The sequence below is a fragment of the Crinia signifera genome, chromosome 7, assembly GCF_055691185.1.
Source record: "Crinia signifera chromosome 7, ASM5569118v1, whole genome shotgun sequence".
NCBI lineage: Eukaryota > Metazoa > Chordata > Amphibia > Anura > Myobatrachidae > Crinia > Crinia signifera.
The window spans coordinates 163,182,654-163,202,145 of record NC_139223.1 but is presented as its reverse complement, the minus strand read 5'-3'; the positions used below and the strand labels follow the sequence as shown (position 1 = coordinate 163,202,145).

The following is a 19,492-nucleotide window of genomic DNA, read 5'->3' as shown; positions in this document are numbered from 1 at the left end:
TCAGCCTGGAGTTGATTTCATACCCCCATGCGTTACTCATTCCCCCAATATCCACGTCAGCGTGGAGCCGATTTCATATAGCGTGGCAAGCGCAGCGAGCCACCGAGCCCAAAGCGTGGCGAGCCCTGCATGAGGACGCGGATGACCTTACATGTAATCCGTGTCCCCTTGTGGGGCTCGCTGCACTCGCCACACTATATAGAATCAACTCCACGCTGACGTGGATAGTGGGGGTATGAAACGGCGCTACAGAACCCCTAACCCTGTAGGCAGGTGCCCTGCTGCAATAGCTACTCAGAGGTAGGAGCGTGTCATTGCTGGAGCGTCTGAGACCCTCCTGCGTCTCAGACAGATGGAGTGCCTCTCTGTCGGCGCCACCATGATCCCCTCTCCGCCAAAGCGAGGGGATCATGTTGGCGCTGTGTGAGACACGCTCACTAGGCTTGCCAGGGATGCCGGGGACAGAGATGCAGTTCCCGGCAACAGTACGGTAGTTACTTGTGCAGTTTCACGGCGGCAGCCTACACTGATAACGTAGCGTAAGCTGCCGCCAAAATGATTATATTCCCGATATAAGGTGACATTACCGGTCATTATGGTGTATAACAATGTTTGCTGGGCCTATTCTGATAAATTCACTTGGCACTCAAAGGGTTAAATGCCCCCAGGACGTTCCCCAACCGAAGGATACGCTTCCAGGACCTGTGCGAGGAACCTGGGGGACTGAAACACATACTGTAACGCCCCATATAGAGCCGGACGCAGTTGCAATGTCACACGCAGTGGAGCGATGTTTGTGCATCTGAGCCCCACCACGCACATATCCCATGTACATATATGTGCAGCGCCATTCGCTTAATGTCACGTCAACAGGCCACAGGGCGCCAGACTCCGGTTCATAGGGGTTTTTCTACTAAGATGGGAACCAATCAGAATCTACTTATTTATTTAGCACCTTCTAGAACAGGGGTGAACAAATCAGTCCTCGAGATCTACCAACGGTCCATGTTACATAGTAATTAAGGTTGAAAAAAAGACGTTAGTCCATCGATGTTCTCCGAATAACCTAGCTGGTGCACAGGTGCAGTCATTACTAACTGTCACATTCCCCCAGACCACCTAGCTGGTACACAGGTGCAGTCATTACTAACTGTCACATTTTCCAGACCACTTAGCTGGTGTACAGGTGCAGTCATTACTAACTGTCACATTTCCCAGACCACCTAGCTGGTGCACAGGCGCAGTCATTACTAACTGTCACATTTCCCAGACCACCTAGCTGGGGCACAGGTGCAGTCATTACTGTCACATTCCCCAGACCACCTAGCTGGTGCACAGGTGCAGTTATTACTGTCACATTTCCCAGACCACTTAGCTGGTGCGCAGGTACAGTCATTACTAACGGTCACATTCCCCAGACCACCTAGCTGGTGCACAGGTGCAGTCATTACTAACTGTCACATTTCCCAGACCACTTAGCTGGTGTACAGGTGCAGTCATTACTAACTGTCACATTTCCCAGACCACCTAGCTGGGGCACAGGTGTAGTCATTACTAACTGTCACATTCCCCAGACCACCTAGCTGGTGCACAGGTGCAGTCATTACTAACTGTCACATTTCCCAGACCACTTAGCTGGTGTACAGGTGCAGTCATTACTAACTGTCACATTTCCCAGACCACCTAGCTGGGGCACAGGTGTAGTCATTACTAACTGTCACATTCCCCAGACCACCTAGCTGGTGCACAGGTGCAGTTATTACTGTCACATTCCCCAGACCACCTAGCTGGTGCACAGGTGCAGTTATTACTAACTGTCACATTCCCCAGACCACCTAGCTGGTGCACAGGTGCAGTCATTACTGTCACATTCCCCAGACCACCTAGCTGGGGCACAGGTGCAGTCATTACTGTCACATTCCCCAGACCACCTAGCTGGGGCACAGGTGCAGTCATTACTGTCACATTTCCCAGACCACCTAGCTGGGGCACAGGTGTAGTCATTACTAACTGTCACATTCCCCAGACCACCTAGCTGGTGCACAGGTGCAGTTATTACTAACTGTCACATTCCCCAGACCACCTAGCTGGTGCACAGGTGCAGTCATTACTGTCACATTCCCCAGACCACCTAGCTGGTGCACAGGTGCAGTCTTTACTGTCACATTCCCCAGCCCACCTAGCTGGTGCACAGGTGCAGTCATTACTGTCACATTCCCCAGACCACCTAGCTGGTGCACAGGTGCAGTCATTACTAACTGTCACATTGTCAAACATGCTGCCCAGGCTACCCCTGGTCTAGAAGAGAACAGAATCTGACAGTGAAAGTTAATAGCATGAGAGAATCAGCAAGTGAGAGGGGCGAGATGCCCTAAGCTTGAAAAGTGATAAGATGGAGAGTGATAAACAAACAGCCAATCAGCTCCTACCTGTCATGTCACAGGCTGTGATTAAAAAATGTCAGGTAGAAGCTGAGTGGCTGGTGGTTTATCACTCTCCATTTTATCACTTTTCAAGCTTAGTACATCTGGCCCTTGGTGAGAAATCTCCAGTTTGCGGCAATCATTTACACTGCAAACCAGGTTCAGATGCCTAAGAAACAAGGGAAGAACGTATCCATCCGCCAGTATAATAGTGAGGGTCTTGCTGTGGGTATGTGCACAGTTGGCATCATTGTATGAATATGTACTGTGGGCCTTATTGTCTTGTATAATATAAATTGGGCAGTACATGTTGGCATAATTAACTGTGGGTTGGGATACATAAGCATGGCCGGTGGTCCGCATACTGGCAGTCAGAACACTGCCCGGCTTCCCGTAGGACGGAACCCTAACAGGGCTCAGGTAAACAAACTTACCTTACCCCCACCCAACATAACCCTAAAGACCCTCATACACTTTTGTGACTTCTCCGAGGTGACAAGTCACCCAAGATCTCCCTTGAAGGATATGTCCCAGGTGATCCCAGCAAGTGCTGGCAGAGGCTATCCGATCCGACAGACTTGTGATCTAGGGGCTCCGATTCGATGCACACGTGACCACGCATCAGATTGGAGTGGATCTAAAACACATGCGATTTACCCGATTTCTCATCCTGATGTGTCCGTACCAGGCAAACTCGCGGTAGTGTAGGGCCATCTTACCTCCCACCTAGTGTATGGCCATCTTACCTCCCACTAGTGCCTAACCTTAAACCCCCAGGCTAGTCCTACCTACACTAGCGATGCCCGCAGCAGGAATTATGGTGCCAGTATCCTCATCAATGTTGGCATTCCGGCACCGGTATTCCGGTGGTAGTCAATATGCTGACATCTGTATTGTGGCTGACACCTGCAGTGTGTTTTTCAAGGTGCAATGGTTTGGGGGGCCTGTATATATCAGTGTACCAGGCCCCAAGATTTTGGTTGCCACCCTGCTAGCTGCAGGTCCTATTCTCCCTTTATGGAAGTCATGTACCCCTACAAGGGAGAATAGCCCGTCAGTCAGGATCCCAACTGTTGGGCATTGTTAGCGGGGATTCTGATGTCGGTATAGGAACCGTCAGAACCCAGCGTGTTGGGGGGTCACCCAGCACCCCATTAGACAAACACATGAAAGGATTGACACAAGAATCTCATACATTACCATGTGGATAACAATTTGGAAGGGAAAATAGAATCCAGTAGACAGATCTATGATGTCTACATCGACCACACGTATTGGAACCCACCGAAACAGTCAACCACAGTAACAGGAGTTTGATGCCAGCGTTAGAGTGATGGGAACATAGACGACAGTCACATGGCAACAGGATTTTTCGAAACTTTTTTTATTTTTGGGTCAGGGCTCATAGAATTTGAAACATAGAAACATAGAATTTGACGGCAGATAAGAACCACTTGGCCCATCTAGTCTGCCCCTTTTTCATACTTACTATCCAAATCGAGTGAAATCAGCGAGGCACTGTGCACCTATATGGTGTTCCGCAGGGACCCCGGTGACATTGTGCACAATAAAACCATGAAGCTCATGTGGACCTTCTGTAGTGGACACTATGGTCCATGTTGTCGGAGATCCTGTCCCTGCCCGTGTGCTTTCATACATCTGGGTGATCCGTCATTTCTTACTGCCAAGTGGCTACATAGGGATCTGCCGTATAACAGCAAGGAGATGCACAGAATGAATATATAGTATAATATCCACCCATGTCCCACAATCTCGTGGTAACATCTATATACCATGGCGAGAACAGTCAGCATTCTCCCTGGGCTGTGACAAACCAACATTAGTTTATAGCAGGGGTCTTCAACCTTTAAGACAGCGTGGGCCACCTAAAAAATCCAGTGAAGCCCGAGGGCCACTAAACTCTACTGCGGTATTTTGGACAGCCCCATAGAATCACAGCTCCCCTATAACGTCAGCAAAGTCCTTCATAGATAGTTGGCACAGCCGCCCATACTCCCCCACACACACATACCCCAATAGTCATCAGCAGCCAATTTGGGTTCCAGTGCAAACAGTAAAATATGTGGCCCCCCCCATATATAGTTTGATATTGAATACATTGCACGCGCCGCAGGCGCGCTCCCAAAAAGGGGTGTGGCCTAATTATAAGGGGCGTGGTCTAATTATAAAGAGTGTGAACTAGCAGGAAAACAATTACCTGACACCTCTTTTGCAACCTGCATGACCAGACATTGGTTACCGCAGGAATGGTCGTTGTCCTCACACGCTTAAGTTGACTGAAGGCTGCACAGTGACATATAAACATGAAGGCCCAACACAGTGACCTAGTACGCCTCACAGATCAAACCCAAACAATGAAAGGCTACTTAAATCAATATACACTGTTACACTGTTTATCCGTAATGCCCATTACACCATAGTGTCCATTAGACATTATGCCACACACCGTAATACCTGTTGTACATTATGTCATACACCATAATGCCCATTACACATTAATCCACACAAAATTATGCCCATTGCACATTATGCCCCTCACTGATGCCCATTATGCCACAGACTATAATGCCAGCAGTACTCCTGCTTATACATATGATGCCCCAGCAGTGCCCCTCACACAATGCCCCCAGTAATGCCCCACACACAATGCCCCCAGTAATGCCCCACACACAATGCCCCCAGTAATGCCCCACACACAATGCCCCCAGTAATGCCTGCAGCTTTGCCAGGTCCCCTGCTCCTGCCAGCTGTACCTCCTCATCCTGCAGCTTTGCCGGGTCATCTGCTTCCACTATCCATGCCTCCTCCTGCAGTTTTGCTGGGTCCCATCCGCCAGCTGTGCCTCCTCCTGCAGTTCCTAGGCCGGGTCCCCTGCTCCCGCCAGCTGTGTCTCCTCCTCCCGCAGCTTCGCCGGGTCCCAACTCCCCAGTTCCCACCAGACGTGCCTCCTCCACCCTCAGCCGCGCTGGATCCACTCCTCTGCCCTGCCTGCAGCCAATGAAAATCGGGTAGGCGGCACCCGGGGGGGACTCCATTACGCTGCCTCCCTCGGCAGCATTTTCTTTTACTTAAAAAAAAAAAATCCTGTGCATGGCGGGCAGGGGGCCACTGAGATCTGCTCTGCGGGCCACTCGTGGCCCGCGGGCCATGGGTTGAAGACCCCTGGTTTATAGTTTTGTTTTATACAATAATAATGGATAATTCCCCACATATAACCACATGTATATATGACAAGTTCAGGGGCGCCTGGTTTTCTCTTTCTTTCCTCTACTACAGGAAGTGTTGAGCAATTTGGAATTAAATGTAGTCATGCAATTTAATGGGGATTTAAAAAACAGTGGAGAAACCATGTAGAACTGCAGTAGGTACAGATGCAGCGTTTTAGAGTTGAGGAGGGGGGGGGTTGCAACCTAACGGTCCTCTAAACTGCAGTGGAGAAAGTTAGCGTTTCATCCTTAAAGAGCGCGCTGCAGAAGGCCGTTAGTGCTTGGTCTGTCTCCGGCTTTATAAGATATGGGACTTATTTTGCGTTCGAAGATGCAAATAATATTTTGATCCTGATTTTGCGCTTTTTCTATAAGCAGACCCCCTACCCGTGAAGGGTCACCTAACGCTTACTATCACAGCCGGTTACCTGCCAAGCCTGCTGCAGAGCAATCTACCATGACAAATGAGATCTTGCTTTGTGCAGGGAAGGTGTTGGGTGTTAGTCAGTGTGTAGGTGTGTACATAATCACGTATTGTCAAGCGGGACAAACATGATTGATTCTGTTTGCATGCTGACTTGCAGGTAGGAACATGTGAGGCTTATCACAGGACGTGGAAGAGATTGTTCTACAAATCTACATCCTGACCTGTATTTAAAATTAGGGCGCGGCACATTTTTTCGGTTTTAAAAATACATCTATATCTTCCAAGACCGGGGGAAGACAAGCGAACACATTAAGATTTGGAGGTAAAAGGAGCGTGACACAGGTCTGCTCGGGGGGGGGGGGGGGCTGACACGTGCTCAGACTCCACGCACTGTGTATCTGGACAGATCCTGCGTCGGACGCAGGTTGTCGGGAGCAGTCGCTCAGCCACTTAATTACTGTACAACACTGACAATTAGTAGACGCCCTGAACTATCTGCAAGAGAGTTTTACAACGTGTTGATAATTAAAAGTGTAAAACGGGTTTCACAAACCACACAAACGCCACACAGATTTCTATTGGCACAAAGACAAGTCGTTGTTTAATTAAAATAGAGTTTATTAGCTTTTTTTATATATAAACATGAGAAAGCAAATCCACCTGAAAATGTAGCATTAGTTTCAGAATAAACCGATTCGTTTTTGGGACCCCCCACTGCTGCGTAACGCCGCGCGGCGACAATAACCGCGCTACAATTATAAAACTAATACTGTAGCCTGCTTTGTATCCCCTCCATATGAGCCACAGTTCCCTGGTGTGGGGGGTTGTAATTGTACAAACTGAGATTACTAGGAAGCTACGTCGGAGGTGCAGGAGGACGCTGTGGACGATGGTAATCGCAGCCTGCTGGGGAGATCGCTGCTTTGTTGCGATACGGTCCCCAAACCACTTTGTTCAAAGGTTTACAGAGGCAGAAGAGGGGAGCGATGAATAAGTCCTCCCAAAAAATATCAGCCCCCTATAATGTGTGAAGAAATAAGACAACAGCCCTTGATTTTCTGCAAACAAGGAAACATTCGCACATTAGGAAAACACTTTATACTTTACAAATGTTAATGGACAGGAAAAAAAAAATGCAGCACATATTGGGCCAGATGTATTAAGCCTTAAACAAGGGAGAGAGATAAAGTACTAGCCAATTAGCTCCTACCTGCCCTGTTACAGGCTGGCTGGTACTGGTCTCTGCATTTTATCACTTTTCAATGCCTAGTACATCTCGTCCATAGAGAAAAACAATGCAGCCATCTAAAATCAGGGCTTATAACATACAGTAGGTGCGGCCTGGCTGTAATACCGTCAGCGGAACATTAACAATACCCAGGGTTTACAGAGGAAAAAAAAACAATTGACGCAGTTGTCTTGTTATCGGAGTGTCGACTGAAACAGGATTCAAAACTGGTCCCCAAAAGGAGTTCTGTGACAGGACTGAGGCTCGCCTCTGGCAGGATAAGGGTTAACATAGAAAGTGATTTTGGAATATTTTTAGGCTTCGCAGCAAAATGAACGGTGTCGCTTGCGCAAAAGCATTGGCCTCCTGTTTTAAATGGATCACGAAAAAAAAGAAAGATTCTGCATAAATAATGAGCTTCTTACCGAAGGACGCAATAATTGGATTACTCAGGCAGCACTGTGCTTTCGAAACCTGCCCTGTATTACATGCAATGTAATTCTACATATATACAGAGTAACATTTTGGTTACTGGAAACAGGGAGGGGCGGGGGGGGGTATGGGCTAAGATGTTTGGAGGCAAAGCTGAATTATTTCCTGGAAAAAGGCTACTAGACAATATCGTATATGTGCAACATTGTTAACGATTTCCCTTGAACTCCAGGCGAATGATATAGTACATACAGACTGAATGAAACCTTGTTCAGTGACGCCAAAATTGAGCTGCATGTACAGACTGCGGAGTACATCGGTAACGACCCACGGGAGCGCGCAAGGTAACTATATTGCACGTACACACTGTATGATTTTTTTTTCTCTCAGACGGGCCAAAAAGTGATATTACAAATATTGCTTAGTGTGTATGGGGCTCAGAAATGGTCTGATTTTTGAAAGACAAAAATATCATCTGTATCCTAGAGGGCACCAAATAAACAATTATGCCGACTGCAGTGACGCCTGGTGCAAATAAAATACACAAATAGGTGGGGCGCGTGCGCTACTCATGGAGGTGCCCAAACTTCTCAACGGATCAGAAGTAACAGTCATCTGCACGGCGTTCCCAAGACTACGGTATCCTTTGGCATACACACCTATCCGTCTTACCGCAAGCTACGGGACAGTTTATAAGTTCTCCACATATGAAATTGGTTGAAATTGTACAGGCTTATACAAGCTACAGCAGTTCCACACAGACAATATATACCTCTTCCAGCCCCGGCTGGTCTCGCGGCTGCAACGTGCTACGTTTCGCTGTAGGACCCAAAACAGGAACGATTGCACGGTAGTGAGACACAACAGGGGTGGAAGATGGGACGTCCGAGGTAATCAGAATAAATTGCAGATATCCGTGGACGACAAACTAGGAGTGTGACAATGGCGGCCCATGTAGTTCAGAGGACGGGACCAGACAATAAAGCAACGCCAAAAAGTACAGCAGGTCGTCCACGGAACAAGTCTTTCACATCACGCGGAAGTGGTGTCCAAGGTTTGTCATTGCAACGTCTGGTAGCGCCTCGCTTTCTGGGGGAGCGCAGCACCATGAATTGCAGTAGTACAAGCCGGTTCCGATGTGCGCTGAAAGTATACATTGCTTCTTTGGACAGCGACCATCTTAGGAAAGGATTTTTGGGGTGCTGGTGGGCCAATGGTAGACGGGGCCTTGCATACGGAGTACATTACAGATCTTCTGACTTTCTCACAAGCTTAATAATCATTAAAAAGGATGTTACGCTCGACAGCTAGAAAAAAAAAAAAGTTCTGTATTAACACTGCGGGATAATTGCAGCACAAAAAAAATAAAAAAGGACCAAAAATAAAAAGGCAATAAAAATGTCACTATACCGACATGATTAGTGTTTTAGCGGCTACTATGTCAAACTATATAGTGTTAAAGGAGTCTTGGTTCACAGCTATAGGCCTACACAGTAAGCATACATATGTAGGTAGTAGAGGGAGATCGGAGGGTGGGATGTACCGTCTGATGCACTGCTGCTTCTCATCAGACCCCCTCTCCTGTGCCACCACGTGTGCCCCTCAGCCTCCGGGAAGGGCCTGCAGCGTCTCTGGGTTCGTTGTCCCGTGCCCCCCCACAACCCACGTGCTGGAAGACACTGCTGGCTTGAAAACGTGTGTGCGGGAAGCTGGGTGGAAAGCGCCGGACACAGAACTGTGCTGAAGCTGCGCCTGGCACCCTGCGGGCACCTCAGGATATAATGGCATTAGTACGCCGAATGCCCACTAAGTTGTCAGCGCTGATGGACCGCCTCATGGCAGTTTTGGAGAGGTCCTTGTACTTATCTTCACAGAGCCGGGAGATCGCCTGGGCAGGGGGAAAGAAAAAAAATACATTATGTTTGCATGCAGCGTAAATACCAGCTGCTTTTGAATGTAGCCCTCACATTCTGCACAGCTTTCTTTTGCTTACACCACAATATATGTCTAAACTGGTTTATTAATGTCCCAAATATAAATATAAAGCCCTGCGTATGTTTTTACGCAAAGGCAGTTGCTCTTTATTGTATTGCCCCACAATGTGCAAGGAGGCCGGATATCAGACAGCTGCCGGGATTACCTCCAGTTTTTGCGCCCTGTCATTGCTGAGCGGCTCCAGCAGGAAGCTGAGGTTGTTGTCATCCGCTAGAGAGCGCAGGTCAAAGTAGTATTTGGCATAGACACTGGCAGGAACGTTAATGTTGAACTGCAGAAGCTCAAGGAAGTGTCTTTCCATTTCATTCCTAAGAGTCAAACACAACATGTTAGTATTATGTATCATAAGCTGGGGGATATAACACGCAGGGAAAGCAGAGCTCTCTCTTTCAGGTAGCAGTATGACCCCAACACAAACGTACACAAAGCCGGTCACTCGCTGTCATCCAGTCATTCTGGTATTTATAGGTGTATTTTATTATTTACTGCTATGGATGAGAAATTCGACCTGACATCTGTTCTTTAATATAGAAAATCCACATCTAAAATGATCAGACATCACCTTATGTAAGTAGATCGTACACGCACAAGATTATTGGAGGTCAAATGAAATATTCCCGAGAAACATTTTCTTATGTAATACACAACCTTGCATTACCCCAAACTGTGCAGCTACGTTGGCAATGCCATACAGCATCCGGTAAGATGCGAGATATCAGTTTAATGCGTACGTGAATGTACCGCAGGTCGTGGCAAATCCAGGACTCCCATCGCTGCAGCCGAACGCCACCACTGAGTGCGTTACACACGGAGGTGCGGGCTGCAGGACCAGAGCGATGCCACCCTCCCTCCGCTCGGACGCTCTGCAGCGGAGCAGATGAAAGGAAGGATACTTGCTGTTTATTAGCTCCAATGAACCCGGCAACATTTTCTCCAGATTGATAACAGGAAAAGGGCTCGGTTTTATTATTACTAAAGAACAGACGTATCCACAAAAGTGGGCACGTCACCAAGGCAACAAATGGATCGGCACAGAGCTGCCGCTATTATCTGGATGAAAAGGGGCTCTTGAAACAAGACGGACTCGTCGTATAATAAATAAATAAATGGCACTGTGGAACAAGGGATCCCCCTGCCCCCTCCTCCTGGCCGGCAGGGAAAGGAATCAGGACGTATCGGGCACAGAGGGTCATCAGTGGGCTACACAAGTGGGGACCGTCAGCTGCAGAGATCACACCCGCGGCTGGCAGCAAATCTGATCTTTATTGGGCAAAATTTTATATGAAAAGAGGATTCATTTGACAAAATGAGTTTATTGCAGTTCCCGCAGCTGCAATTAATTTTATTTGCAAATATTCCCTTTATAATTTCACAGTGTACCCCAGCAAACCCCGCTCTGTGCAACTGGCACTGTAACAAACGACAGACCGCCTGGTGAACTCCGATGTAGAGTACACCCCCGCACCATCGTCTGCCAGTCTGGCTAAGACCACCGTTGTCCAAAAACCTAATATACCCAGCACACTAATACCCCTTTCACATTGCAAAAACCTGCTTTCAACCAGTTTTTCTAAACGTGTCTTAAAACTGGTCAAAAGCCAGTTAAACCCCTTTCATATTGCATGATGTAAAGGTATATTGCAGTTTAAAATATCGTTTTGTACCTTTCAGATTCAACCTGTTTCACCCATAGAAAGCCATACAATGTCATTTTAAATGTTTTTTTTTTCCTGCTTGTGGGCGGGGATCAAGTGTGGTTATCATTTATAGCAAATACCGTTTCTGAGCTGTTCAGACTGCAGGGGAAACGGCTCAGAAACGTGTAGGATCCTGCTTTTAACACGTGTCAAAATCCCGGTTTTCTGTAACCGGTAAATTGACAATGTAGCGTTCACATTGCAGATGGAACCGTTTTAAAGCACTAAAAAAACGACAATATACCGTGTTACAGCTGCAATGTGAAAGGGGTATAACATAGATACAGTATTTGCTCACGCCCCTGATTAGAGGTGAGCGCTAACGCATTCTCAACTACCATCCCGAACGCGGCTGCTGTAAAACGGGTGATAAACCGCTCACTCCATGAAGATCAGCATTGCAATCATCTCCGAACTGGTCACGTGCGTAAAACTATACAGCTGGGAGGAAGGCCACACAAGGGTCTGATGACCGTCACTATAACGGATTACGTATTTATATTACACCACAACTTTTTTTTTTATATTGGCCAGATCATCTCATTTTCCTGCACCACTCGCTCCTAGACTAGAATGATTCAAGTCCGGCTAGTACTCACCGCGATTACAGATGTTCAAGTCTGAAAATGCATCCACACTAGTGGGCAATAACGTGGCACCAATGCACCACGGACCGCAAGTCAAGCGTCTACATGTGTAAGCTGTGATGTCAGGAACCTTGGTTCTTCCCGCAAAGTGGCGGCCATTACCGGGGTGCAGATGACAGGTGCGCTACCATGCCACTCATCTAAGTGCGTATATTACATAGTTACATAGTAGGTAAGGCTGAAAAAAGACTTGCGTCCATCCAGTTCAACCTGGTATAGATATCCATTGCTGATTTGGTAGGTTCTGGTATTTTACAGACAATTTATATTTCTTATTTGTACCCATGGATGTTTTTCTCCAGTAAATGTTTGTCCAACTTTGCCTTGAACGCATTTAATGAGCCAGCCGTTACCACCTCTCTGGGAAGAGAGTTCCAGAGTTTGACTGTTCTGACCGTAAAGAAATTCTTTCTACTAGCTGAATGAAATCTTTTTTCTTCTAATCTATACTCATGCCCTCGCGTCCTAGATTCCTTTCTAGTAGAAAATAGGGTGTGTGACAGTTCCTTATATTGGCCCTTGATATACTTGTACACGTTGAGCATGTCCCCCCTCAAACGTCTCTTTTCTAATGTAAATAGTCCCAAATTGCTTAATCTCTCCCCGTAGCTTAAATTCTCCATTCCCCTAATAAGCTTTGTTGCTCGCCTTTGGATTTTTTCTAATTCTATGATGTCCTTTTTATAGTGTGGGGCCCAGAACTGTACTCCGTACTCGAGGTGAGGTCTCACCAATGCTTTATATAGTGGCATAATTACCCTCGAGTCCCTAGTTTCCATTCACCTCTTAATACATGCCAGAATTTTGTTGGCCTTTTTTGTAGCTACATTACAATGGGCACTACATCCTAGATTGCTGTCTATTTGGACTCCTAGATCCTTTTCAAGTATGGAATTACCCAGTTCCTCTCCGCTAAGGTTGTAACTTGCACACTGGTTATGTCTCCCAAGGTGCATAACCTTACATTTATCTACATTAAACCTCATCTTCCATTTTTTTGCCCACTCATCTAGAATTGCAAGATCATTTTGAAGCATCTTCTGATGATTTGATGACTTTGCTAAGTTTTGTATCGTCCGCAAAGATGGATACATTGCTGAGTAACCCTATCCCAATATCGTTAATAAAAATGTTAAACAAAATGGGCCCCAAAACCGAACCCTGGGGCACTCCACTTAGTACCGGTATCATACCTGATACTATAGAGTGGTTGTGAATGGTGCCGTAACAGTCACAGTACAAGTTGGTGTAACTGGGCTGGGGGCAGGTGTTCTACCACTGGGAGGCTTGGCCCGCGGTGAATTGTGGCAGAGGGGGAATAAAGAAGATGTACAAGTGTGGGACGCATTCACACTCCCTCACACCAACTTCAATGAATGCACTACTATTTCTACCAACGTATGGAAACCCTTACCTAGATTTCCATTAAAACAGAACAAAAACCATTATCTCTGCTGCAAATGACAGTGTTGGCTTTCTTCCCTGAAATGTGCAGACTTGCAGCACCGGGGGAGGGGAAGCTGCTCGGCATTAGAGTGTCAGCTTTTTGTAATTATCAGCCGTTTGTTACAAATAAGAACGACTTGCAGAAGACGCCCCACTGTACGGATAACCCGCCTGGGGTCAGACACAGGCTGCTGGGCTGTGCGCTGTGTACTGGGGAGAGGGGGGGTACTCGCAGCCAGCAGTTCCCCATCTGTGCTCCCTGCGTGCAGGCTATAGAAATGTAAATCAGACCAATTTGAGATCAGCTGACCGGAGCACTAATTAAGTCACTTTGCTGCTGCTTTTGTTCCGGCGGTTCTAATACATTTTAATTGCGTGCAGACAAAATACTTCAAGGGCTAACGTGTAATTACCGTAATGGTAAAAATGATACCTCCGTGATTGAGCTCAGAACCCACAAGTGTCTGTATGGAGATGCAGATTGAATAAGTATAGATTGGAAAGAGAAGGAGCAGGGACCCGGAACGGAAGCTGGGACTGGATGCATCACACGAGGAGTATCGGACACCAAAGCTCTGCTGCGTGTTACAGGGTCGGCAGTGTCTGCGTCGATCGTCACAAAAATAGGTCAACATAAACAATGGGTTGAAATAAGCAATAAGTCGACATGGAAAAAGGTCAACACACAAGAATGTCATCCTGAGGTTTTGTGTGTGAAACTGTCAACATCTGTCAAACGGACCTCAAATTAGTGTGGCGCCATGCGCGCTCTGCTGCACACGTTACCGACCTATCAATTGTAACCACTAGAGTGCACCTACTATCAGAACCTGGGTGGAAAGAGGGGGATACATTAGGTGGACCACTAAAGAAATAGGTCGACACAAGCATTAGGTCAACAATGGGAAGGTCGACAGTCAAAACTAGTTTTTCACTTTTTTTTTAGCCGACTTGTGTAGACCGTCAAACCTTGTTAACGTTAGCCACGTTGACATATTCCACGTGTCGACCCTTTGACACTGCCGCACAACTTAATGAAGGCAGGAGGGCCAAGGACATATATTTTAGTTGCAAAAATAAAAACTCCACAAAAACCTTTTGAATTAAACAAACAAAAATCAAACAGAACCAGAAATCGCAGAGTTTCTCCAGCCAATCACAGCAGTAGCTGCTACACCCAGCAATAGTAATGGACAACTTGGCACCATAGCAGATGCCCACATATCACTGGTAAACACCATCTCCGATCCCTGAGGACCACAACTTACATGTCCTCCACAGTGATATCCTTCAGGATCTGACAGTAATCCACATTCCACACCGCCTGGTCGTCCCACACCTTGGAGGCCAGGAGAATTGCCCCCAGCACGATCCTCTTCCAGTTACCGGGGCAAATATCAATCTCGGCGTAAGTCAGGAGCCTCTCCAGGTAAACCTGCCAGGGCAGAGGTCAGGGGATTACTACAAGACTGTACACAGTAACGAACAGCCCATGGAAGATGCACAAGACACATTAACAAATGTTCTACCTTTAGCTATAATGTGCACACATAGGTGTAACATAACACTGCAATGGGGTTCTAAGCTACACAATAAGCGAGATGGCAATGGGGCAGAGAGCAGAATGCAGAGCTGTTCGTAAGACAACAGTGACCTCTAGTGGGGAAATGGCAGAATGACGTTCTCACTTCTCAATAGATAACAATAAATGTGTTTTTAATATAGATGATTTAATAAAACCAACTTATATAAAATATAGATATGATATATATATATTTTTAAACATTAAGGCTATAAATAAGAATGATTTTAAAATGAAGGGTATTTACTACAGTGGTTATATATATATATATATATATATATATATATATATATATATATATATATATATATATATACACGTGTGTGTGTGTGTGTACACACACATTATATATATATATATATATATATATATATATATATATATATATATATATATATATATATATATATATATATATATATATATATATATATATATATATATACATACATACATACATACACACACACACACATACATACATATATATTCACCCTCTGGCATATTATTTTGATGGAATATTTAAAGCACAACGTTACAACTGCTCTATACAATATTCTCCATTCACCAACAGAAAATACTGACAATTTATAAAAATAAATCTACACAACTCCAAATGTGCTTAAATGCGGTTTCTTTCCCAAATTCACATAGACCATCGCACATACTAATCATGTAAATGTGTTGGCCTCATGATTGGAATACACCTTTGTACATTTAAAATGAATCAATTTAAAAATAATACACCCATCTTTGTAGTCGTACCGATATTTAGTGCATAGCCAAATAAGAGCTTCATCATGAATGTAAAAGAATCTGAGAAAACATTACTGGAAGGCAGACACAGAACTTAAAGCAAGGCTGGCACATACAGATCCCTGGAGAGTGACAGAACCTCATAGAAGGTGGCATTAATGGGCCATTCAGGTTAATTCGCAAAGCAGATTTGCACTGCAGGGGGGGCAGATGTAACATGTGCAGAGAGAATTAGATTTGGGTGAGTTATTTTGTTTCTGTGCAGTGTAAATATTGCCCAATTTATTTTTACACTGCAATATAGATATGATTTTGAAGTACAAACCCCACCCAAATTTAACTCTCTGCACAGGTTACATCTGCCCCAACTGCAGTGAGCATAGTTAGCAACCTGAATCAGGCCCTAAATGTCATATACTGAGAACACCAGCACTGCTGAGCGGGAGATGGTACTAATTAGCTAGGCCTGATGGAAAGACCTGGGTCCACCGATACCTCCGCCTCACTCCTTACCTGTCAGCAGCTTCCTTCACCAACCAGCGCACACTGCTGAGACTTAGCAGCAGCCTCTTCAGCCCCTGTGCCCGCTGGGAGGAGCGCTATCACCCTGATTTTGCCCCACTCTTCTCAATTTGTCCCTGGCTGAGGGTTATGATGGCTCCTCCAGACTCTGCGCCCAGCTGTTACCCGGCATTTGAGTTCTGGGTTGTTCTTTCACACAGAAGAGCAGATTACGGGCTCAAGCATCTCTACCTAGGAACACTGGTATTTCTTCTGTATGATATGGTCAATCCGGGAAAAAATTCCCCATTTTTTACCAGGGACGAAGTCCCGGTAATTTGCTTTTCTGTGTGAAAGGTATTAGGGGAGCATTGGTTGGTTCATTACCCCTCTTGCCAAGCTTTGATAAAAACCTACCTTAAAGCTTTATTCTCTTTAGTGAATTTTCTAAAACGGACTAATCTGCTCGCCTTTCTTTCCTCGCATAAGACACAACAGCAGAGCGGGGCAGATGTAACATGTAGCAGACCTGTTATCACACACTCCAAGACTCCCCAGCTCAGGGGGCGGTGACTGTATTATCTCTCTATTAACCACTTAGGTGGTATGCCTGGAAATTTTCCAGGCATACCACTAATATCAGCTGTCCGGGCACCCCCACCTCCTCTCCTTCCCGAGTCCTCCCGAACATCCCAGAGCCTGTCGTCTGTGGTCACTGCTGTGACTGGCGGCTGGGGCAGCAGCAGAGGAGCTCCAGGGTACAAACGCCAGAGCGGCGGTGATGGGGGTGCCCAGACAGGTGGGTGGGAGGCTACACTGTGGTGGGTTTTGCTGGGGCCTGCCCCAGATCCACCCACCACTCAAGGGATTAAAAGTAGAAAGATCTTCGTGCAGCAGCCCTATCACTTACATTTTGGGGCCCAGCGGCCAGTATCCCCAATGTCTCGGAGTTGTTCCCACCGCCTGTTGTACACTTACTACTTTAGATCATTGTAGGGTGAAAAAAAGGATTTGCGACTGTGAATCCACCTAATTTGTGTGATATTGGAAGCAGCGGCACCAATAGAAAACTGCGGAATAAATGTCCACAAAATGCACACTGTATCCCATATACGATACCACATAACCCAATGTGTAACCACCACACTTACTAAAGTGACAATTGCGCACTCTGCTGTAAGCTGCGCAGCGCTGAAGAGGGTGCGTACGAATCGGTAGATGTGCTTGTGCTCCGGGTCGTGTTTGCAGTAGTCGTCAGTCACTTCTTCACGCTGTAAAACACAAGAGACGGACGTCAGGTTTCCGCAGGAGCCGAGGCACCACAGGAACATATTACGGCTTCTCTCGGAGCGGTCAGAAACCTCTGCAGTACAAAACCCAATACCCAAGGCAATACAAGCAGCGAGGACACGCAGGAGTGACCTTCACCGATCAGTACTAGTGATAGAGAGCCGGAAGTCTCAATATCTTATCCCATGCTCAGTCAGGCCGCGGATCAGTTGGGTTTGGTTTTAGTTTTCTACTGTAAGCACTTTGCCTCCCTTCGATACAACACCAGCAGACGCAAGCATGGTCCCCCCCCTCTTCTGCTGCTTGATTTACCCACTTCTTCCCCAAACGCAGCTAACTCTCACCCTAACCCTCTGTTCCATGTTTACTGTCCACCCCTATCAGTCACCTTGTATGTCTGAATCTCCCCTTTACAATGTAAACTCTGACAAGCAGGGCCCTCTACCTTATGTGCTTTTTCCTTCTCTTACTGAAACCATCTTCAATGGCACCAAATCCTGCGGTTCTCTGCTCCCTGATACTTATGTCAGTGTCGCCTGCTGATGCAGCTATGGTTATGTGCCCTGTACTGGTCCTCTATTGTATTCAGCTGTAAATCACTGTCTCCTGGGTTATATACTCTGTAATAGGGAGCTGTGGATCCCTTGTTCTTTGCCTCCTGATCCTTATGTCAGTGTCCTCTGCTGATGCAGCTATGGTTATGTGCCATGTACTTGTCCTCTATTGCATACAGCTGTAAGTCACTGTATCCTGGGTTATATACTCTGTAATAGGGTGCTGCGGATCCCTGGTTCTCTTCCACCCTGATACTTATTCCAGTGCCCCCTGCTGCTGCAGCTATGGTTATGTGCCATGTACTTGTCCTCTATTGTATTCAGCTGTAAGTCACTGTCTCCTGGGTTATATACTCTGTAATAGGGCTCTGCGGATCCCTTGTCCTCTGCCCCCTGATCCTTATGTCAGTGTCCTCTGCTGATGCAGCTATGGTTATGTGCCCTGTACTTGTCCTCTATTGTATTCAGCTGTAAGTCACTGTCTCCTGGGTTATATACTCTGTAATAGGGTGCTGTGGATCCCTTGTTCTCTGCCTCTGATCCTTATGTCAGTGTCCTCTGCTGATGCAGCTATGGTTATGTGCCCTGTACTTGTCCTCTATTGTATACAGCTGTAAGTCACTGTCTCCTGGGTTATATACTCTGTAATAGGGGGCTGTGGATCCCTTGTTCTCTGCCCCTGATACTTATGTCAGTGTCCTCTGCTGATGCAGCTATGGTTATTTGTCCTTTTTGTATACAGCTGTAAGTCACTGTCTCTTGGGTTATATACTCTGTAATAGGGCTCTGCGGATCCCTTGTCCTCTGCCCCCTGATCCTTATGTCAGTGTCCTCTGCTGATGCAGCTATGGTTATGTGCCCTGTACTTGTCCTCTATTGTATTAAGCTGTAAGTCACTGTCTCCTGGGTTATATACTCTGTAATAGGGTGCTGCGGATCCCTTGTTCTCTGCCTCGGATACTTATGTCAGTGTCCTCTGCTGATGCAGCTATGGTTATGTGCCATGTACTTGTCCTCTATTGTATACAGCTGTAAGTCACTGTCTCCTGGGTTATATAGTCTGTAATATGGTGCTGGGGATCCCTGGTTCTCTGCCACCCTGATACTTATCCCAGTGCCCCCTGCTGCTGCAGCTATGGATATGTGCCATGTACTTGTCCTCTATTGTATTCAGCTGTAAGTCACTGTCTCCTGGGTTATATACTGTGTAATAGGGTGCTGCGGATCCCTTGTTCTCTGCCCCTGATACTTATGTCAGTGTCCTCTGCTGATACAGCAATGGTTATT

General features: G+C 46.4%; 1 protein-coding gene across 1 annotated transcript in view; it reads right to left on the bottom strand.

Moving 5' to 3' along the window:
• Positions 1-6,671: 6,671 nt before the first annotated feature.
• The window catches only part of CCNYL1 (cyclin Y like 1), a 56,296-nt gene continuing 43,475 nt past the window's right edge, over positions 6,672-19,492 (bottom strand). Inside the window, exons 7-10 of the mRNA XM_083154222.1 lie at positions 17,513-17,632; positions 14,791-14,957; positions 9,878-10,040; positions 6,672-9,625 (exon numbers count right to left, since the gene is read on the bottom strand). Of these exons, the coding sequence (XP_083010348.1) occupies positions 9,509-9,625; positions 9,878-10,040; positions 14,791-14,957; positions 17,513-17,632 (567 nt within the window). The 3' untranslated portion in view covers positions 6,672-9,508. The remainder of the gene's footprint in view (positions 9,626-9,877; positions 10,041-14,790; positions 14,958-17,512; positions 17,633-19,492) is intronic.